The sequence below is a fragment of the Rhipicephalus microplus genome, unplaced genomic scaffold (assembly GCF_043290135.1).
Source record: "Rhipicephalus microplus isolate Deutch F79 unplaced genomic scaffold, USDA_Rmic scaffold_45, whole genome shotgun sequence".
Lineage (NCBI taxonomy): Eukaryota > Metazoa > Arthropoda > Arachnida > Ixodida > Ixodidae > Rhipicephalus > Rhipicephalus microplus.
This window is the reverse complement of record NW_027464618.1, coordinates 2,518,993-2,542,576: the sequence shown is the minus strand read 5'-3', so window position 1 is coordinate 2,542,576 and position 23,584 is coordinate 2,518,993. Positions and strand designations below refer to the sequence as shown.

The following is a 23,584-nucleotide window of genomic DNA, read 5'->3' as shown; positions in this document are numbered from 1 at the left end:
AGGCTGCTGATATTACCGTTTTAGCATGCAGTAACCATTTATTTCATGATTTGTTACATATACCACCACGTTCACTTTAATGCAACAAATCTAAAATTTATTTTAGACCCAGCCACCTGAGCACGTTTGTCATCGCAGATGATCTTGACTCTTAATGCAAATATGGAGATGCAAAGAAAACTGACTCCCAAGGTCAGATACTTAGGCATTTTATAATTGCTAAGGACTTGCACTATTTAAACTCTGATGTTTAGGTGTGCAGCTTCCCGAGCACAGGAGCTATAAGCTGCCTAGATTCAAGGCTGTGCTATCCATCCATTTTTGCCGATATTAAGTGAAAATTGGTAGATAACCGTACTAGTAGTGACCACATGCCTGCTGTAGTAAAGCTAACATATGGACCCTTAAACATACCCTGGGAACGGCTGCATTGAAAGCTTGAATTAGCAAACTGGACTCTATTCATTGAAACAACTGCATTTAAAAGAGATCATTGATCGACTGAGCATAGATGAATTGAATGACAGTGTCATTGCCAGCATAACTTCAACAGCAGAACAGGCTGCTTTGCAGTTCACTACCTTCATAAGTAAGCAAAAAACAAACAAAAAACCATTGTGAATAAATGAATGTATACATGCTAAAAAACTAGATACCCTACTATCATAACTTTTTGTTGTTGGAAACGACAAAAAGCATGAAGAGATGAACAATTCGTGAACACTGCGTGGTGATGGAGCCAGTGTTTCAACAAGCAAGCTTGTTTTCTTCAATTCTGCTGTTTCAGCCTTGACTAAATATGGAGGCAAGTGAAACGTAGCATTACTGTCGCAGAGGCATAGGCAGATATTTTTTTAGAAGGTGAGTGGGAGAGGGGGGTCAAGGGCTTATTGTTCCACCCTTTGGCTATGCCACTGCTGTGGCATACGCTTGATTTTATTGCTGAAATTTCATCACCTTGTGCCTAGTGCAGAGCATCCTTAGGCACCCTTGCAACATTACATCAAATTTAACTTATGCACATGTTGTGGGTTTTTCATGTGGTTCATAACTGAAGTGTTCATTTTCACACCAAGCTGAACTTTCAACTGCATTTCATCAAATGCAATAGTGATGTTACAATAATTATTTATTTTAAGCATATATTTGTTTTTATGCTAACATTGGTGAGAAACATTTTAGGTTTACATTGTTATATTCATGCTTGTTTTTCAGTGAGTGCAGTTTCATAAACTCGTCATGGTGGTCTAGTGGCTAAGGCACTCGGCTGCTGATCAGTGGGTCCTAAGATCAAATCACGGCTGCGGCGGCCGTATTTTTGATGGAGGCGAAAAAGCTTGAGACTCGTGTCCTTGGATTTAGGTAAACGTTTTAAGAACCTTGGGTGGTTGAAATTTTTGGAGCCCTCCACTATGGCGTCTCTTATAATCATATGGTAGTTTTAGGACGTTATAACCCAACAACCATTATTATTATGCATGCTATGAAAGGCGAGTTTGTGTAGTCTGTAGTTGTACGCAGAAGAAACTGCACCCTGCTGAAGAGGCTCAACAAATTTTCTCCAAACTTCTTGCAAGTTTGTGTGCCAGTGTGTTTTGTTGGCTTTTTTTTTTTCAATATCTTAGTACAGCAGCCTTTGTTGTAGCATTCAAAGCCAATCTCACATTGTTGGTTACAATTAATTTTTTTCTCATACACTTTGCAATGTACTGGTCAACATTCATAATCTCATGGTGACACACTCATGGAGTACCAAGCAAGATGGCCACCACAGTGGCTTAGTGGTTATGGTGTCTGGCTGCGAGCTTCAAAGACGTGGGTTTGACCTCGACAGTGGTGGTCACATTTCAATAGAAGCGAGATGCTAGAGGCCCATGTATGATGTGATGTCAGTCTATTTAAGGAACTCCAGGCAGTCATAATTATCCAGAACCCTCCTCTGCCCAATCTCAATGTCACATTAGGACTTGGAACCTCATAAACGAACTAAACTATCCTAACCAAGCAAGCCACTTTGCTTAGAAACATGCACTTCTTTTTGCAAGGATGGTAACTGTGTCGGTAAAGATGTTGAAGCATTAGCTCTGGCTGAATTTCCTGTTGAACCATTTTCGAATGCATTTCAAGTATGCAAGTCTAATTATTAATTTATTCATTTCGAAAACTGTGATCCTTTTTCAGCTGTTGCGGTTTACAAGTTTCAGCTTCAAGTGAGGTCTGGGATGTGGATAACATGCTGCGAGGTGTCCAAAAAGTCTCTGCATTTGGCAGCCTAGAAAACACCATACAATCATCATTTTCAGAAATTTTGCTCAAAACACTAGAAACTGAACCTACATGAGTGCCTCTCGACACACGGCTGCACAAAGCGGATTGTGGTGTGCATGATGTTGTGTACCTTTTCTGAATTGTGTGTTGGTTAATCCTAAAGAAAAAGTAAAGAATACATAATTTCAAACGTATGTATACCCAAGCAGATGAGACTTGTATGGAAAATAGCAGGGTATACTTGAAGAAAAGAAGCTTTGGAGTCACTTCCTTCAGTTGTTGCTCATAGGTAGTGCTTCAGTTCTGTCATTACTTGCAAATGCATATTATACACAAAGGGTGCAGCCACCTTGGTGCAATTACACAATCTCTGTTAGACAATCTTTCATTATATTGCGGCTTGCACGAAAAGCTCACAATGTATAAAACATTTCGTAAGTGACCGTAGCTTGATATGTGGCTGATAGATAGTGCTTCAGTTACATTAGTACTTGGAGAACTTATTTTCAATTCAACGATGTAGCCCTATTCGCACAGTCACAGAATTTATAGCATGCAAGTTCTGAGTTCTTTGTGCAGTGAAGTCAATTGTAATATTGAAATAAAACATGAAACCTCTTTCATGCATAATCAAAACTGTATCAGGCTTGCCAGCCAAGGACAGCATGGGAGTGCTCCCATAAAATAGGCTTTTGCTACAGGCTACAATGTCCTAGAGTCATTATATCACCGTGTATTAGTGACAAAAGTACTACTTTTGCTAGAAGGCTTCTTACCCGAAATAGCTGAATTTCAAGTTGTATTTATGGAAAAAACCGCATCTTGGCACGATTTGTACTTTCCCGAATGAGGCTTTTAACTGCAAATTGGTCATATTTTTACTGTCCTTTCTATGAAATGGCTGTATTTTCTTCAAGTTTGTGAGAGAATCGCTTTTGTTTCATTGCCAAAATGTTTTCTCACATTGCAGGGCCTGTTCAGCTGGGCAGAGATGTAGATCGTTCTTTATGCAGTGGAAGCAAGTGCATTTTATGCAATGCCTGGCCATGACTGTGTACCACTCGTTTAAAGCAAATAAGAGACTTTGGATGGTGACTCCGAGAGATAGCAGGCTGTATTGTTAATAGTAATTATGTGTTTCCGATAGCTTTGCTGTATTTGTTTGTCTTAGCTGTCTACCTTCTATGTGCATGGTCATCCCATTTTTGTGATAACTTGGCATCACCAGATTTGTAGAGTGCTTGCAACTTAAGAGAGAAAACGTGTTGCAATTTTCGGCATGTCATTCAAGAATTTCCTAACTATTTGAGGCATATGTACGTTTCACTAATTGAAAACGTTGTTTAGCCATGTTTCTTGCATAGCAACGAATGCGTGCATTCGATGCTTAATTGTCAACTCATTTTGGTTTCATCAGTGTTGTTGTTTCTGGTATTGCATCGAGGCATGCATGAATGTGTACGTATGTAGCTCCTGTAACCATCAGTGCTTGTGGGAGAGCAAACCATTTTGTGGGTGCAGTGTCTGCCTCTGCTTTCGTGTTGGGTCACACAGGCATGTTTTCGCAAAATAATAATGTATTTTTGAGCCATTTCGTGAATCTGTTTTGCCATAGTCTAAAATTTATTAGGCCATGCGAGCTTATTTGTTATAGTTGTGCACAGTTTTTTGTATATGTGGCAATGCTAGAACATATGACAGTTACGGGCACAAAGTACTTTTAATTGTTCTTTTTTTTTTTCGGATTGGTTGATCAAATTACTGTACTTCCCCATGTTCTTTTTCATATTTAAGCTCCCCTAAAAGCTTTGTGCCATTTTCAGTAGAGCAATTCCTGCCTCACTCTTCCCGATGTCTAACAAATGTTTTTGTTGCTAGGGTTAACGCTGGAAGCATGCTTTCAGCTAAGCAATACATATCCTACTCCCAGAACCTTTCTCTGGCCCACTTACGTCTATGGTTGTGTGGCTTTGCTAATTAATAGTTTAGGACATGTCTGACATTTTGATTGTATCAAGTGGCAGGGCTTATATGCTTATTGTTAAGCATAATATAGTAAGACTCTTTGCATCCTAGTAAGTTTGGCTTATAACCACTTTATTTGCATCTTGTACTTCGTTGAAGTGAAACTCTGTGCTTTGTGCATCGGTACATATATTGCACTGTGCTTTTTCGTTACAGTATTGCCTAGTGACTATACTATTTTTATTTACCACGCGAAAGTGTTGTAGGGCTAATTTAAAGGGGCCATGACACCCAATTTTCAATCATAATCTGTGTTACGTGGGTTAATCTTTGTCTGTTTGCAAACGAGCTGGCGAAACCTTATCGCATTCGTCCGAACGTCTAATTCATAGTTGAACATCTTTATAATCATTTGGGCTGCCTGAGAGTCGAGCTTTATGGTAGACTCGCGAGCAGTGACTGAACAAGCGACTAGCTGTGCGTGCGTCTGTATTCCAGAGAACGATATTGGTCCGTGGTCAGCTGCGCGTGATATCGAGATAAGTTGACTTTCTCCAGCTTGGCACCAAAATTGAATGATTTGCAGCGGTTAAAACTAGTTGGAGGAACACAGCTTCCCTACTTCAAGCTCGTGATCTCACATGCGTCATGTCAAAGTGGTGGTTGTCGGTGGTAGGTGGAGTTTATTACCGGCGACTGCACTAAAATATTCCTTTACGGCACACTTTTGATATCTTTATAGGCATAATAGATCGTCTACTCTCTGCTGAAAACCACAAATAGTAGAGTGATTGTGTCATGTCCCCTTTAAGTAAGCTGACGTGGTGACACGCCACTGCACAGAAAAATGGTTATGTCCATCCTTTTTTACATTTTTAATGTCTTGCTCAGCAATATCTTTTTTCCCACTATTGTCCCTGTAGTGTTAAATCAAAAGAGCTCATTGTTATTGTTAACAGCTGTATCTGTGGGAGGATATCATTCTGACACTGTTGTGCAAGATAAAAACAGCTCACTCATTTAAACCTTTGTTTTTTCTGCCAATTTCAGTTTTATCAGAACAGCTAGTGCCATCGACTGAATCCAGTTGTGAAAATGATAGCCTTATTGTGCACCAACCATACGGTCAAGTTCCTGGTAAGCATTATTTGCATTTTTACACCTCAATTATGTATTCAGTTAAATTATCATATTCATTTAAGCATCTCTTACAGGGCTTGTTGTTCTTTGGTAGTATTATTTTCTGTGTGATAATGTTTCTTAATCGTGCAGCTTCTGCACCGTTTGTGCGTCTTTATGGGGCGGTAAGCACGACCAGTTTCGTTCAACAAAAAAATTGAATAATCTGACCCTGCTACAACTGACGACTACTTTTGTTCATTACAAAAAAAAAAGAGGAGTTTATATATTTATTCATTCATTCATTCATTCTGAATATTTCCAAACTCAGATGCATTGCAGAGAGCAGAGTGGTTTACAAAAAAAAAGATAACAATAATAAAAGAAGTTGTGCTATATTTAAAGAAGTTATGCCGAAGCTATTAAGGCAGAACATATTGAACAAGCAACAACACAACAGAGAACAAACTGTGCTTGCAGAAAAAACATTTGCCGAAGAATAATGTTAGCAAAAAAGTACATCGATCACCTTGCTTACTTCCCATAGCATCGAGCTGCATCATACAGTGAGTACCTTATAGTGAGGTTTCCTTGATTTTCACGCCTTTTTTTTTTCTATTTCGTGCAGAGGCAGACATTCTCAAGACATTTTATGACTACTGCACCGGAAGACCTTGAAGTAGTAACTTGGGAATACACTCAAACCTCATTATAACGCTCAAACTTGCCATGAAAGTACTTTGTTATATCCGAAAATTTGTTGCAACCCTGTATTTGTAGTACTGTATCTGTGACAGAGCTATTCATTTACTTTATTATAAATGATAGTTCGTTATATTCAGGTTCATTAAATCGAGGTTTGAGCGTATTACCGTCTTTGAGGGTTAGACAGAATTTTGCAGGACTAGCACAGCATAATTCCTACATGGCAGCATTTATGTCACTTTGAGGAAGACAGTTTAGACAGTGTTAATGTCCAGTGCTATTCATGCAAAATTTTGCAAAAGTACTCCCACAGTGACTTGGCAAGAGTGCTGTAATTGCTTGGATTTTATCATTGTGTTCTAAAAGACTTGTGCATGCTTTTTGGTTTTCTTGTGTTCCTTTTTTTCTTTACAACTCTGCATTCTTAGGTTTATAACATTTGGCCACCATCTTTTCACTTTATTATGGTTTTGTGGTAGAGGCTGTAAAGTGTAGGTCTTAGCTTAAGCATTCATCCCCAATGTGTTACTATTCTCAAGCTATAATTTCTTTTAACCGGTAAGCTTGGAATTATATCAACCCAAATAATTTAATAATGTCGTATAGAAACATACATTTTGGGAATCTAGCATAATTAGGTACTAACCAGAAGTCAGATACGAATTTGCATATTTTCACTCACGGTACCGCTACTAACACAGATAACACCGATAGCTATCATGCCACAGTAAATGTCACCAATTGTGCCAGTAAAAGCACCCCTCTACTTCCTTTATTTTGCAAAGCAAAAAAAAGAATTGTGGCTCTCTCGCCTGACCAATCTGTGATGGCATAAGGTGGTGATACCAATGAGCATTGCAAAAATGTAAACAGGTCCGCTGTAGTGGTGTAGTGGTTACAGTGCCCGGCTGCTCACCCGAAGGTCATGGATGCCATCCCTGACGCGGCGATGTCATTTCGATGGAGAGGCCTGTGTATCGTGTGATGTCAGTGCGCGTTAAGAAGCACCATATGGTGAAATTTTCCAGAGACCTTGTTGACTGTAATACTAGAATTAACACATACACGTAATAAGAGTGGATGAAAAATGAACTTGTCGCTGATGAGAACCGTACCTGCACCCAAGCGATTGCACGTCTGATTACCAATTAAGTTACAGTCACTTCACTTCACTACTCACTCATTGAGCATATGTTTTTGTGCCGCTCGCCATGGTGTTGTAGCAGTCAAGGTGCTCAACTGCTGACCCGATGGCTGCTGGTTTGATTGCGGCCTTGGCAGTGACATTTCGATGGACGCAAAATGGTAGAGGCCCGTGTACTGTGCATCGTCGGTGCACGTTAAAGAACACTAGATGCTCAAAATTTCCAGAGCCCTCCACTACAGCGTATCTCATTATCATATGGTGGTTTGGGGATGTTAAACTCCGGAAAGAAAAACTTTAAACAGCTCGTGCAGTGGGTTACAAGATGGCACTCCAACTGTGCCTGTTATCTCACTGGCATAATTTGGAGATACAGATGATGGTAAAGCAATCCTCTGTAGTAGCTCTTGGGATAAGTCATTGTGCCCTGAACCTAATTACATGGGTTTTATTTCCAGCCACAGCAGTCATGTTTCAATATAGCAGAAATGCTGAAACACCCTTGTATTTCAGCTCAGAATCACGTAAAGGAGCAAAGAATGGTTGAAATTAATCCAAAGTCTTTCATTATCACATAATTAATGCGTGCAACACACACACATTAATGTTGTTTCTGAAGGGATAGGGACAAGATGGTACATCTTCACAGAACTAGGGTTGCGACCTTTTCTCAAACAAAAAAGCAGCCCTTCGACTAGGGGGAAGAGATGAGTTGTCAGAAGATTAAATTAACATTTAACAATAAACACCACGTCAGGTCTTTGGCATGCAGTGCATTCAATGTAACATTGCTTCACTTGAGCTAAACAAACCTGATGTACAAACGAAAGCAGCACACTAAGTTCACCTATCAGTATAATTGCTGACATAAAAATACACGTGATTAGAATGACGTTGCATTTACTGCCTTGGAAAAAAAAAAATGGACAATCAATTATGGTGGGTGCGTACTGGCAACCGGCCCGCTTTCTAAAAAATCGGACGAGCCAGTCTAAAACTAGATAGGTTGCAACCCTACATGGAACAGCGAAGAATGCGCGGCGAAAACCTTTGGTGTACACAGAAAAAAAAAAAAGATGAGACGGGATGCTTTGTCCCATCTCATCCTTTCTTTCGTATTCCTCAATAGTGTGCGGCCACCGTCACCATGAATCAGCACCAGCATACCCTCTCTTACATCCTTTAAAGTAAGGAACAGGATTAAAGGTATGTACTTTGACTTAACACAACAAAATATAGCAAAAAAAACGCAGACGTTTTGCCACTTATGCGGGTGGTATCCTCAGTATGCTCTGGCACTAAATGAAGGGAGGTCACCCAGACCACTGCTATTCTCGTATGCCTCTGTGCATATCTGGTAGATGGCTGCAGTTGTTGTTGCACGTAGAGTCCCCACATGCCAACTTGTCTCGGTGGATGAACCACAACTCGAGAAGCTCTTTCCCCGCCTTTGATCTCGATCCAGCATCGTCGCATTACTGAAATCGAAGGCATGCCCCGTGGTACCCGTGGTCAAGCAGTGTTCGACGAGTTCGGTCTTAGAATGTGTGACATAGCTTCGGCGACATCACCTTCATGCTCTGTGAGCCTTTTCGACCACTTTGTGCCTGTTTTGCCGATGTACGTGGCATCGCAGTCATTGCATGGTACTGAGAATGCCACCCGCATAGGTGGCAAAACGTCTGTGTAGCTGTTATATTTTGTCATGTTAAATTAGAGTACATATTTTAAATCACAAACTCACCTGGCTTTCGGAAGATTCTTGCATAAAAGGGACAGTGGAACCCGCTGTAATTACTTAACTGGTTAACTGTAAACCCTTTATGGAACATAAATGTTACGTACGATGCACGCCACCTATTGAGGGTGGCATTGTTGTTTGTAACAGCTTCTCATAATATGTACAAAATTGGAGCTCTTCATTGTTTAGGGTTTTTGGAAAAATTGTGGGACAACTGTAGAAGGAGTTGTTCTTGGGCTAAGTTGGTGCTTGCTCAAATTCATAATGTAGCGCAAAAAAGACATCTGTGTCCGACTGCCATGTGAGTGTATCTGAAAAAATGGGACATGTGTGTCCCACTACCCACTGAAAAACAGTCGTTTCAGAAAAAAAAAAATTTTTTTAATGCAAACTTGCTGCTGCCTTATAAATAACAAAGGACAGAGCCTACGAGTACCAACTCTCAACAAACACCAACAGAAAAGTTAATGAAATGTCCATTGTACATCCACTTGCTAACAGCACTCGAGCAGCAGATGTGGGCACTGGGCACGCTTGCAACAGTCTCATTATTGTCCGTGGAGGAAGCTCGACTGCTTCCTTCATGGGAAGAGCCTTCCTTGCATGTGGCAGAATGAAAATTGGATACAAAAATCAGCTGTTCATAATGTTAGACTGCCTACACTTTCGGAAATATCTCACTGAATTCGCATTGCACAAATTTTTTAGGAAACCGCACAGGCACAAACAAAGAAAGCCACTATATAGGGCATTTAAAAACTCCTGAGTATGAAATAAACTTTTCAAGCTTGGCCTCTCTACCTGAATCTGGAGGGGAGTATGTCAAAATCTAATGGGAAAAAAAAAACAGCCCGCGCAAGCGGAATGGTTCCTTTGGAACAGTCTATATGCTGCCACTTTGCGAATATCATCAAACAACTACCAAAAATCACTTTCTAGAATATCCACACGGTTGCACTGTGACTCTGAAAGCAATCGACGCTGTGGTTTTGATCTAGAAAATTCGAACTTGACAACGAAAAAAGTGGGACTTGTGAGTTCGACTGCCACGGAAAGGGTTTTAAGCTACTAAGCGAAATTGGCCATGTTTTTTTTTTTTTTTTTGCTTCCTAGTCTTGCACCTAAGTTTAGGTGCACTTTCAAGATCCCCATATTGTCAAAATGAAACCCGAGTCCCTTTGTGGTGTGCCTCATGAGCTCCGAATGAAAGGGGTCATGAGACCCAATTTGTGACCATAATCTGTGCTGTATGGGTTGGTCTTTGTACGTTCACAAACAAGCTGGAAAAATGTCAACACATTCGGTCATGGCGGTAATTTATAATCAAATATTTTTATAAACGAGCGAGCAGCCTAGTAGTCAGGCAACGCGGGTACGCTCGCTAGCTGTGACGTAACAAACCGATTGCTCCGCGAGCTTCTGCATGGTGTGCAGTATGGAGGGCGATCGTGTTTCATGGTAAGCTGCGCTTGCAATCGAGTTGTTTAGCAAGAAAGACTGGTGCACAAGCAGGAAAGACTGGTGCACAAGTGATGCATCTGTTTGTGGTCAGTGCACCTCACGACAGACAGCTACAATGAGGACCAGTGTCTTCTCAGCGAGTTCAGTATACCAGTGAAAAACCCGAGGCTGCAGCGGGACGCTGTGCCGATCGTGTGCTCTGCAGCGTCTCCTAATCGTTAAGCTCGCTTGTCAACCTGGCACACTTGAAATGAAGCTACTTACCATTGCCGAGTGCCGTCTGCAACGTCTGCCACAACACTGAGGTTGTTGGCATCTGGGTTCGTTTTATCTTTGAGGCTTTCTTCCTCGCTCGAGCTGGTGGCGATGAGGTCGAAATCAAAATGTGCAGCGTACATGACGTCGTCGTCACTTATGATGCTCAATGAATCATAGCCCGAGTTTTGAGCTGATGATGGTGCCGACAACATGGCGATGGTACCGGTACCACTTCGCAACCCTTGCGACACGGGCGTACCATGCGGCAAGCAACACTCGCAACACAGTGAACACACTGACCACGTGCCGAAGGTACCATTTGATAGCAGACGCCGGCACTGCTCCCACCGGTGTGTGACGTCACGCACACCACGGCAAAATGGCAGTTGCCGGCGGTGGGCGGAGTTTACAGCCGAAGACTTCTACGGCTTATTTTGGACTTACATCAGCTTTCACAGTCCAGTTTTCACACATGTACAAGCATATTTGACCCTCTACTTTTGTTTTTCGCCGAAAACAGCTAATTGTTGGGTGACCATGTCATGACCCCTTTAAGTTTGAAGGAACAGTGGAAAATGACGTAAGCAATCTGTCACATGACCATTTGTTGAGGCATAACACATTGAAATAATTAATAAATTTTTATTCATAAGCTGCAGTTGCCCTCCGCAAAAAAAAAAAAAAGTGATGCATCTTGGTTGCCGGTGGCTTCACGTAAAACTAGTATAATGCATTTGTATTTTTTTGCGTTTCTTTGATTTCTAGCACGTGGTGACAATTCATGAGCCTTCTAATACTTAAGTGTTGAAATTTTAGAATTGCAGTGATTCCAGTTTCTCAACTTGCCGTGGTGGTCCAGTGGTTGTGGTACTCAACTGCTGACCCGCAGGTCGTGAGATCGAGCCTCGGCCCTTGCGGCCGCATTGATAGAGACAAAAGGGCTTCAAGCCCGTGTACTTAAATTTAGGTGCATGTTGAAGAAATCCAGGTGGTCTAAATTTCTGGAGCCGTCCGCTAATTCGTCTCTCATAATCGTATCATGGTTTTGTGATGTAAAACCAGAGATATTATTATCCCATTTTTCGAACGAATCTGGTATGTCGTGGGTTGAAGCAGGGAGTCTTGGGAGATTCACTTTCAAGAGTGTCACTGTCACAGCTTAATCACACACGGTGAGCATGCCGTTTCCTCAATCTCAAATTCTCATTAACCTAAACCTCAACAGTGTGCAAATGCCTAGTTTTGGAACCTAGTTTTGGAACAGCACAAAAAGCATTGCAGCTTCTGCCTTAAGGACAGAAAGGGAGCCCATTTAGCAGAAAGAGTTTCCTTTGAATGTCTCTATGGGACACTGATTCCCTGCGGCATGTAGCTTAGTGAAACTTGTTCTGGCAGATACAGTATGTTATCTCACTACCATACATCGCGAAAACCTGTGGAGCTCACGCAGACTCACTCATGAAATATATTTTCCATTTTGGACTCTCAGATTCAGACTCGTCAAAAATTTTTCTCTATCACACCAGAGGTCGGCAAAACTTGCGGAGCTCTCTCACCCATGAAACATATTTTCAGCTTTGGACTTACTCGAACTCAGACTCAGGAAAATTTTACTAAATATTGAAACGGTGTATGAACAACATTGCTTTAGAATACGTGTGATAGACGTGGGTATAACCGTGAATCCAGGTAAGGCTGATAGTATTGCTAAAGATGACTAGATAGGACCGTAGGTCAGCAAAAGAAAGTGGAACTCACTCAGACTCACTCAGACTCACTCAACAAATATATTTTGTGCTTTAAACTCACTCAGACTCAGACTGACCAAAATTTTCCTTAGCTGCGCTCACTCGGACTCACACTCATGAAATTATTACTCATCCACACTCACTCAGACTCAAGGCTCGATCTGAGTCTTAGTGAGTCCAAGTGAGTCAACTCATGAGTGAGCTTGCTGAGCTATGTACCACATTCACTCGAACTCACACCCACGAAGTTTTTCTTCAGCCGAAATCACTCGGACTCGAACTCGGCAAAATATTTCTCACTCGAACTTCCTCAGACTCAGACTTATGGCTAGATCTGAGTCTGAGTGAGCAGACTCATGAGTCCGTCAGCATAAAGTTAGCTTTCTCGACCAAGGTGTCAATGCTCTTCAACGCTAATATCTCGCGTAATCGGTGCTCTTTATGGCGCTGTTTCATAAAGGACCTTCAAATACGAGTTTTGAGTGCTCACAAACCAGTTAAGTCATTTTATTTTTTGGTAGAAATGACTACAAAAGGCATATTTATTATATACTTTCCTGAAATATTTGGTGAGAGCGGGGGGGGGGGGGGGGTGGCATCAAGGGCACTCCATTAGGTTATTTTACTCTTCTGATAAATAAATAATGAAATGGTATGTGAACGACACTACTTTGGAAGAATACATGTGAATAGATGTGAGTATGAAATGTTAATTCAGTTGAGGCTAACAGTAATGCTGAAGTTATGTAGGTAGGGTCGTAGCTTGATCAGCAAAAAAAAGCGGAACTCACTCAGACTCACTCAAGGAAAAAATTCGGCAGACCCCACGTATCTTGGAGTCGATTTTATGCGAAGCATGCAGAGGGTAGGTTACTGTGCTGTAATTTTTTTATTCAGTAAAATGTTACGAAATGACGCTAAAGATTGTAGTGTACACGTATCCCGAAGGAGTACGGCCACTAGCGTGGGTTTGGTGATGGTAAGCCGCTAGGCCGCGTTAACGGTCACCGAGTACAGCGTGGACAGTACACAGTACTGCTCTAAAGACAAGTCGCAACACTTTATTGCCTGTGGCAACACCAAAACGCAGTACAGAGCTCGTTAAATGGGGCGGCGGAACAGCAAATAGTCTTATCCATGCCCCAGCTGAGAAGTATTACACAGGGTGCTGCGAGCACGTCTCCGTCAGCAAAAGGGATTCACAGTGACACGCTGCTGAGGGCAAACAAGCCCTCGCGACTGTGCTGCGTTGCTCTCACGATCTGGGACAACAGGGTGCAATCACTCGAGCGAGGGCGAAATGCGCTTGCGTTGGCTTAAAAGATATGGGTCGGCCTAGTAGGACCACGCGCAAAGACACCGCACCGCTCTTTGGCCTGGCGGTCGAAAGGGGCAACAAAAGGTGAGCGTTCGCAGCGGGCGCAAGGCGCCGTTGGCAAAGTATGAACGAGCCTCAAACAAAAGGAGACAATGGACGGGAAAGAAATGCGTGCTTATGCTACGTTGTCCTGGAGAGGTTCTTGCTCACTCCTAGCATGCGCACGCGAGACATCCTGAGAGACTTTGTGCACGGCGTCACAGTCGACATCTGGGTGAGAGGGGGTCAACGTCACTTCCACCCCTTTAGAGCCGATGAACCGCGGAGAAGGAGAGAGTCATGTTAGGACATGAGAATGGTAAAAATAGGTGACAAAGCCCACGCATTGGCGGCACGCTTGCCTCGATTCCCACAAGGTGCATACAAATGCTGTACGCTTAGACATATTTTTAACAGTTGCACGTTTATTGTTACCTAATGGTGCCAACAGCACCATGGGTATTAGCAAGACCAGAAGTGGTAGGCTGATATATAGGGCTTGTGCCAGCTTGGATGGCGGCCCTTGACACTGCTAGATAAATGAGCTTCAGTGGGTGGCGCCTCACTAGAATCGTCGTCAACCCGATGCTACAGCTGTATGATAGGAGTGCTTATGTACTGTTTCTAAGATTGGATAACCAACACTGCAACCACAATTATCATTTCACAAACATTACGGTCTACTTGAAAAGCAGTTCCGAGACCTGACGTGGCTCTGCGGTAGAATAGCTAATTGCCATGCAGAATGCTGGGGTTCGATTGTTGCTGGGACCATGATATCTGTTCTAAGAGTTCGTTGGGTCAACGCTGCCGATGCCAGCTTATAGCAGCAAAGCTCTTTAAGGCCAACTTAGTTGGCACCCCGCCCCACAAAACTCAAGCCGAAACTGAACACCAGCACAATTAAGAACTAAAACATGTGTAAACAACCGACTTTATGTGTAATGAACTATACCACAGCACAATACATGATCTTTTTTTGATCACTGTCCATCCATCCAAGCGTCCAACCATCTGTACAAGCATCTGTCTGTCCGCCAATCTGTCCGTCCGTCCGTCCATCCGTGTGTCCTACCGTCTATGCATCCATGCATACGTCCACCTGTCCGTCTGTTCATGTGTCCCTCCTTTTTACTAGTCTGCGATTTCAACGTAGACATTACAAACCTTAGAACGGGTAGGTTCGTCCACTCGTCGCTATTCGCTTCGTGGAGATGTGATTTTTTCTTTAACGCTATGGAATTAAATTTATCAATGTCTGTTCGCACCGTTTTTTGGTTGATATAAACTGTGAATGACCATCAGTGTATTGCGCCTGTTGATCTTAACCCGACGTCACAGCTGGATCGTAGCAGTACATTTGTAATTTTGATTAAAATTTAGATAGCCATTACTCTATTCTTAACCGATGCTTCATGAACATTACAGTCAATTTGAAAGGCAGTTGCGAGACCTGGTATGGCTCTGCGGGGGAATACTTGGTTTATACGCAAAATTCTCAGGTTAGATTGGTGCTGGGACCCTGACATCTTTTTTCTTTACATTTGTCGGGTCAACGCTGCCGACGTCAGATTTTTCTTAACACTCGCGAGTTAAAATCACAGATGTGCGTTCTCGCCATTCCTCAGTAGTTATAAGGTGTTGATCACCTGTGGCACATACCTACATACCAGTGGCACATACCCACCCGCGAGTATGTGCCACTGTCTGGCGGAAAGTGCTTGACAACATACGCGACGGGATGTGTCATTATTCATGTCATGACCAGTAAGATGCATTCATCAAGCCATCCTGCCCTCTCATTCTAATTTTGGTTTACCCCAAGTTAAGGGGGTCATCACGGGAGCACCCAGATGTAGGCGGCTAGACAGACACAGACAGACAGACACGAAAAGTGCTTGCAGCGCAAAAAAAGCTTCTCATTTAATATATGTTACGCTTTGGACTCACTGGGACTCAGGGTCACCAAAATTTGCCTGGAGCCAAACTCACGCAGACTCGCACGAATTTTCCTCAACCGGGCTGACTCAGACCTATACTCACGCCTTGAACCGAGTCTGAGTTATACGAATGAGTCTGCTTATGAGCAAGTTTGTAGACCTACACTCACTACAACCATTGTGGTTACTTGTGAGAAATTTATATCAGCTTTGGCTTCTCATGAGCTGGACTGTGCACAAGCAACAAGCAGGACTCTTTGGTTAGCATCCGGAAGGAGGTCAATGCAAGATGTGAAATCGCTCTTTCTGCAACGCACCATGTAGGTCCAAGTGATGCTCAAAGGAGCCAGTGAAATAGAAAGAAATCATGCTGGCATCTCGTGCTGTCTTGAGGTTTCTATTTCATTCAGTACCTCAGTCGTGTTTATTTGGCGCTGTAGCCAGGATCATTTTTAACAGCCCTCTCTGTTAAAAATGATCCGTGCTATTTGCTTGTGTTAACGTGTCTGTGTACCTTTGGGGACTCAAGGGAAGGGTGACAGATGGCTTGGCCCTTTAGATTGTGTCAAGGTGAAAAAGGCACAGTGTCGGGAAAACAACTTAGGTGAACATCCACGTGACAGGCCAAGGATTAACCCCGCACAAAGTAAAGATTAGTCAACTAATCTATTGTTCTCTGTTGCTCGCACTGTTCATTTTTTTATACACTGGTGTTCTGCTAAAATCATATCAGGAAAATTATCGCTGCTTTCTAGCAGTAATTAACTTTGTTGCCCCACACGTTTTTACTTTTTTCTGTTTTCTGTTTTATGCACGTAGCTGCCTTCCCAGCTGACCGACAGGAAGATTTCTCCTTCTTGAAGCTTGAGGATGAGCAAACAGCGATAGAAGACACTCTCGGATACTTCCCTGATGCACTGCAACAAACTACATTCCAAAATGACTGCATTGGCGCTTCTGCTGCAAGCAGCACTGTTGTTCACAATATTAGCACTGATAGGGAAAGTGGACCGCAATTGCTTCCTGGATGGTCAATTAGCAGCAATTCCATGTCGCCTGTGGTAGCTCCTTTGCGACAGGAAGATCTGTCTGTGACAAACGAGCAACCATCTGAATGCACTAGAAGGTCTGGGGTCTTTGTACATGCATCCGGGACCTGGCATCCGCAACAGCAGCGTTCTGCGATTTCACGCCAGCGTTCTTCGAATCCACACCAGTACCGATGCCCCACGTGCCGCAAGATCTTCCCGCGAAAACCTAACTTGATGGCCCACTTGCGAACACACACAGGAGAGAAACCTTACAAATGTCCTTACTGTCCGCGCGATTTCGCCGACAGGAGCAATGCCAGGAGGCATATGCAGACGCATGGAAGCCGTGCTCAGCGAATGTTGTAGCATAGTTTAGAGTGCAAGCAAGACAGAAAACTAAATACTAGGCTGATGGCAACATGACCATGACAAATGTGCGCCACGGAGAATGTGTCGAAAACTTTGAGAGGTTTATTTCAGGCACTGCATTTCAAGATTCCTGTGAGAGCCCGTCTTTGATCGTCGCCCTGTTGACTTCACAAATCAATTTCATTTTGTAATGTGCACTGAATGTTGAAATCTCAATGTATGCGTGTATTATACCATTGCACAGCTGAGTGGGTAGTATCGAGGAAGCTGAGGCAGCTGTCTGTGTATCGATTCTGTGGTTTTTTGCATATGGGAAGTCTTCTTGAATCTAGTACGGCTGTGCCATTTGTATATAAATTCAGCCATAGTTCAATTGGCACTTCTTGTTGGAAGAGTATGCATTGTTAAACACCATGCTGTTTTGAATATGGCACTTTCTGCATAATGGAAATGAGTCGATATGATTCCAACTTGCTGCACTCCTAAATAAATGCTCTAAATATGGCATATCCACTGAGATGGCTTCAGCATGACCCCTTCGCACATTCTTATAGGGTCATGATAAAGCTTTGTTTTCCACCAGCATTTGGTTGTGATAGTCAGTTGCAGAAAATGCTAAGTATATGCTTAATCTGTTCGGTGTATGGAATTTTTGTCTGTCATTATTGGTTTTTCTTCCTGCTGTGCTTTCTTTGTTTTTATAATTCTTTGCTGGCTTAATTATCAAATGATGTATAGGTTACATTATTTTCAATCACAATGTTTTTTGTTTCCTTTTACCCACTTTATTCTTATGAGCTCAATGTGTCTCACATTGTATAATGAGTCATAAAGAAAAAAAAACTTCTATCTTTAGCCTAGGTGTGTTTTATTTCTAGCACAGCTGTTTTTCCTACTTGGCTAATTTTGCTCCTGGACTTCGAAGGGGGCCGGTGCTTTGTCACTTGAGCCGCAGTACTGCGGCTTTTTTTTCGCTACCCCATATTTCTCAAGGAGTAATAAAAGCTGATTGATTGATTGATTGAATATAACAGCATTAATTTGAGACAGGCAAATGAGAAAAACATCAGTAAACTAAGTACTATTTGATGGCGCGGTATCAGGCATGCGCTTTCTGTATATTCCACGACATTGAAAAATAATTAAAAAAAACTCTAGGTGTCTATTTAAGGCGTGATTGCCATTTTATATCAGTTTATATCATTTGATGGAGGGTCCAGTAAGTGATACAGAGATAAGAAGGTGCCATCAGATCCTAGATGTTGTGTAGTTTCGGTTGTTGTGAGGATTCTAGTCAGTCCATTGTGTTAGGTGTAATCACCGTTACAAAGCGAGTGTTATTGAATGATATAACGTGGATGATGCTGCGTATTGATGCCAGTTTTAACGACTCTACCTTTTAATAATTGTTTCTGATTGTGTGAATCGTATTCAGTAAAACCCACTCAATACAATCCCGGCTTTAGCATTATGTCAGATTGAACTACTACAACGCCTTCATAATAATAATATGTGAGGTTTTACATCCAAAACCCAGGTATGATTATGAAGTCGCCGTAGTGAAGGGCTCCAGGAATTTTGACCACCTGGTGTTCTTTCACATGCGCTGACATTGGGTTGTACATGGTCCTCTATCATTTCGCCTCCATCGAAATGCGACCGCTGCGGCTGGGATCGAACCTGCGGCCTTTGGGTTTGCAGCCGAGCATGATGGCCACTGCTCTACCTCGGCGAACAGCGATCTCCGTTCCGCGTTATCGGTTACAGTAGTATAGTCTGGCTGGCAGGGGCCTCTGCTGAAGTATACTAGAATGCGAAATTTTCGACTATAGAAATCTGTGCTGCTGCGCCCTTGTCCGCTGCAGCGGCTGCTGCACGTTCACACAATACAACCGATTTTCCAGCTTTCTTTGCATCCTAATCGCATCCTTCAACAAAATTTCTGTGGCTTCTAATGCCTCGCTCCTTCCACCTGTGGGGTCACTAAATTAGAACGCCGCTCTCTGAACACAAGGAGAATCGTGTTCACACAAGTGATGGCGCAGTACGCATAATAAAATAGGTTTTAAAATGTCACGCTGTATATTATAGAGTTTCTTATGTATACACTAGAGGGAACTTTGGTGCTAGTGTCTATGAGAGCTGCAACGCATGGTGCTTCAGCGAGCATGAGGATTATGGGTAGTACACGAATTTGCCTAGTCTTTATACTTTATCTTTCTTATGGCTTCATGTGGCTTGCAGCTGCTTTTTCACGAAACAACAATCGGCAAGTGTTCACCAGTTACACTTCACCACATTAATCTTTTATTCTTACCATTTCAAACTGGGTCACGAAGTTCAAAAGTGTTTGTTCTTTCCTTTGAGAAAAAACCGAAACACAGTAATAAATGAAGCCACAAGTGCAATTCGCCGCCCGCAAGTACGAAGACTAGGCAAATCGGTCTACTACCCATCAATTTTCAAAGTCGCTGAATGACTGCAGCGTCAGAGTCCCCCCTAGTTAATTTTAAGAAACTCTATGCTGTATATCTTGCTTAACAGGGAAGTTATCTGTTATTTTAAGGGGGTGCCACTGTGCTACGGTATTTGAAATAATTTCTGCGATAATCAGTATCTTATTAGTGCTCCGGTGTTAATGAGTGGTTATTCAGGTGCTGCGAGAACTGTGACTACTTATTTTCAATGCGTATGTATTGTTTTCAGGGTAGATGCGTTTGTTTCACATTTACAAGTTCAGTCTCTCACTGTTCTTTGAATTGTATGGGTACTGAAAGTTGACTGATATAAGAGTGCAATATAAGTTTTTTTTGGCATGATCTGTATGGAACGTATATGTATGTGTGTTTTTCAGGCCTCACATTTTTGGATAGATGGCATATTTCGTGAGACCAATATAGCATGAAGTATGCATATTCGTTCTATGTTTTCACTATGCATTCTTTTTGGTCACTGTTGCTTGTGGTGAAGACTTGTGTTGAATGTGATTATGTGGTCGTGGTACAAATAAAACACTCGCTCGTAAATACAATCATCGCTGTACATTCATTTGTCCTCATTTCTTGTTTGGAATGTTGAAAGTATGAATTGAAAGAATGCTTATGCTGATTTTTGTCAATGGCACAGGAGATATCCTTGCGTGCTTTTTTTATTTTGGTGCGTTACATTTATTAAGCGTCGTGCTGGCATAGTCGAGGAGGATAAGGTCAAACCCCTTGGGGTTTCCCCGAAGTTGAAGTGTTGCATGTGTTTATATACACGCACACATACAAACATATGTAGTAACATACATAAAATATTAATCAACCCTGCCCTCTACCACACAATTCCTTGAAAAAAAATTCTGGTGAGACGTTCTGCTATAAATTAAAGGGTAAACTAGAGTTGAGGTCACTTGTGTACTTTGCCTAGTGTATACAATGCACAAACTATTTGGGAGGGTTTCAACCTCCAAACCTCTGATGGCTACGTCGCTGCAATGCTCTAATGAGCTTGATATATTCTATTGGGGAGGGGGGACTTGTGTTCCAAAGTTCATTGCTGGCAGTTTTTTTTTGTAAAAAAGGTGTGCATCACACTAATTTATAGCTTATGAATGAGGAGCTAGGGATATGTTCCTGGATCGTCAAGACTACATTCAAATTTAAACTAAAAACGTCTGGAGAATAAATAATCATGTGCGCTTATTTTTGCACAGGAGTTGGTAAAAAGATTGGGAGAGGTCAGGAGGCTGGAGAGCTGCACTTGTCGTGGCCTGTGTGAAAATGATCAATTTTTAACTCGGAAAACGCATACTTCCAACCGCTCAGGAGCTGCGGACTGCCTGTTTGCTATGTTCAGCCAAGTTGGTAGAAAGGACCATAATGTGTGCAGTCGCTTGTCACTTTCAGGGCTTTGCAGATGCATGACAGAACATGCAGATGCATGTTCTGTCTTATGAAAAGCAATGTGCCTGACGATGTATAAGTTTGTTGTACATTTCCGTGCTCTTTTTCAATCGCTGGGCTGCACATAAGTATTGCTTTTTTATTTTTTATTAAGTAGGTTTGCATATTACAGTCCATTTACTCACAGCGTCGTCTTTCCAGTCTTAGAGTGTGACTTTGCTATCGGTGTCAATTCATTCAGCCACACGCATGTGATGCTCCTTTGTTACTAGCAGTGAATTGAATATTGCTTGATGTACGTGTTTGGAATCTATCTTCTTAAAAGTTTGGCATATTGCAGCTCCAATTGTGCTGTAAAAGAGAGAAACATTGATGTAAGCACACTGAAGTTTGCGGCATTTACCATGCAAGAGTCAAGCAAGGTGTTACATATAGTTTAATTAAAAACATATGGTGTATGAAAAAGCTCAGCAAAAAATAAAATAAGACTATAAAAAGTAAGCTTGACTTGTAATCATGCCTTCTTATGGAGTTATCACAAATAGGTAATAATAAGGGCATTTAAATTAACGCTTTTCGTAGGTGTGGGAGGACAAGAAGCAATATATTATCGCAAAAAAGTTGCAACCTTTATCTGTGATGCTCTGTTTACTTTAATAGGCTTTTTGGCCTTCTCGTTCAGTTTCACTTCCGAGAGTGAATGATGCATGATGCTTCGCGTTATTTATTCATTGTTATTTATCAACTAACTTTTGTTTTTGTTATTCATGTTGTTCGAGTTCCTCTAAAAGAAATTTAAGCTAAAGCACGGCAGGGAGGCTACCACTGCGATTCAGTGAGTCATTGCTCATTGTGTCCCACATGTTCTTTTTTTATGTGTTTTTTTTTCTGTGTGCACAGCTACTTTCACAGTGAGTCAGCCGAGTGACTGTTCATTCTTGAAGCTAGAAGAGGAGCAGGGCTCTGTAGAAACCACTATTGGATACAATGCTGATATCCCGCATCGAAGGGCACTCCAGAGTGACTGCAGCAGTGTTGTCTTTTGTCATGACACTGATCAAGGAAAAGATCCACCGGTGGCTCTTGGGTTCAACAGTGATGCGGGAAAACCTCCATCACAAGAAAAGCGCTCCTTGCTGTCTGGTCAGTCAGAATTGTCTCTGGCTGGCCGACAACCTGCTGGACATCCCGCGTCTGGCGTCTCCGGTACCCGGATATCCGGACCTTCGCATCCTCAACAGCAGCAGGCGTTGCCTCTAAGCACGCCCTCGTCGAACCGGAAGCAGTTTCGGTGCCCGATGTGCCGCAAGACATTCAAGTGGAAAGCCTGCTTGAAGGGGCACATCCGAGTGCATACGGGAGAAAAGCCTTTTCAGTGCCCCTACTGCAGTCGCACCTTCTCCGACAGAAGCAACGCCAAGAGGCACATGCTGACGCACATAATCAGGGCTAAATGATGTCATAGTAACTTATGCGCTCTAGTTAGAGGGAGAGCCGAAAACAGGGATGGATGCTATGACATTTGAAGACCGTAGAGCTCACGTCTACACGTCTAAAACATTGCAAGATTGCATTCATCACTGAACTCTTGTTGATGCCCATGATCTTTGTGGAGCCCACCTTTTGCAGATCAGCGCTGCGTCATCCCCATACGCTGGGTTTACTTCGTAGGAATTTAAAACTTGCTCCCTCATCAGTGAAGTTGTTAGCTTACACCACATTTGTTCTCCCTAAGTCGGAGTACGCATGCTCGGTTTGGGACCCTCATCAATCTAATCTATCTAACCTTCTCGAATCTGTACCAAATCGCGCTGCCCGGTTCATCTACTCCGTGTATTCTTATCATTCCAGCGTTTCCGAACTTAAAACTCGTGGCCACCTCAACAACCTAGAATCACGTCGTCATATATCTCGGCTCTGTCTTTTTCACAAATTTTATCACGCTCCTTTCAACGTTCCAGCCATCTTGCCTGCTCATCGATCATCCAGCCGTACAAACCATCCCCGAGCCGTTTATTCACCGCCAGCACAAACTACTGCCCACCTTCGCTCCTTTTTTGTTGCAACCGTCCGGGACTGGAACAACTTGCCTGCCTTCGCCATGCACCACTCCGACCCACATGTATTCAAGACCGTGATTGAATCGTTAATATGTTGCTAATTATGCCCATCCCTCATGTAATACCCCGACTGGGGCCTTTGAGGTATACTAAATAAATAAATAAATAAATATAATTGCCTTGTTGCAGACCAGTGGTTCTCAGCCATAGATGTGTCGGGTACCCCTTGTAGACTGGTGGAAGTGATGGGGGACCTCTTGTAGAAAAGGGGAGAGATGTAGGGGTACGTAGCTAAATTAACACGACTGGAGCGTGAAACAGATGCCTTTTATTGCTACCAAAAACATCGAACACACGTGCCACATCACTACATTTTGAACAGTTCATCAATACGTGGCACAGTCGCGCTTAGAGTTGCATATGCATCTGCAGGTACGTTCAACCTGTTTCAGTATTTACTTTATGTCACGGCCGTACTAAACTCCGAAAAATGTAAAAAATGCGGTTGAGGGTTTCACTGATCACGAAAGT

The 23,584-nt window shown here is 42.4% G+C and overlaps 2 protein-coding genes and 1 long non-coding RNA gene across 4 annotated transcripts in view; 1 reads left to right on the top strand and 2 right to left on the bottom strand.

Annotated features, from left to right (window-relative positions):
- Positions 1-11,205, bottom strand: part of LOC142787112 (uncharacterized) — a 134,031-nt gene extending 122,826 nt beyond the window's left edge. For both annotated transcript variants that reach the window (XM_075884717.1, XM_075884720.1), the window contains exon 1: positions 10,668-11,205. In XM_075884717.1, coding sequence (XP_075740832.1) covers positions 10,668-10,719 — 52 coding nt within the window. In that variant the 5' untranslated portion in view covers positions 10,720-11,205. The remainder of the gene's footprint in view (positions 1-10,667) is intronic.
- LOC142787115 (uncharacterized) lies at positions 2,132-7,201 on the bottom strand. The gene is made up of 2 exons (XR_012889247.1): positions 6,974-7,201; positions 2,132-2,272 (listed from the first exon to the last, which is right to left on the bottom strand). It is a non-coding gene; the product is annotated as an uncharacterized LOC142787115 (long non-coding RNA).
- On the top strand, positions 10,345-20,137 carry LOC142787114 (uncharacterized). The gene is made up of 2 exons (XM_075884722.1): positions 10,345-10,400; positions 16,526-20,137. The coding sequence occupies exon 2, from the start codon at positions 16,756-16,758 to the stop codon at positions 17,101-17,103; it is 348 nt and encodes a 115-aa protein (XP_075740837.1). The 5' UTR covers positions 10,345-10,400; positions 16,526-16,755; the 3' UTR covers positions 17,104-20,137.
- The last annotated feature ends 3,447 nt before the right edge of the window (positions 20,138-23,584 follow it).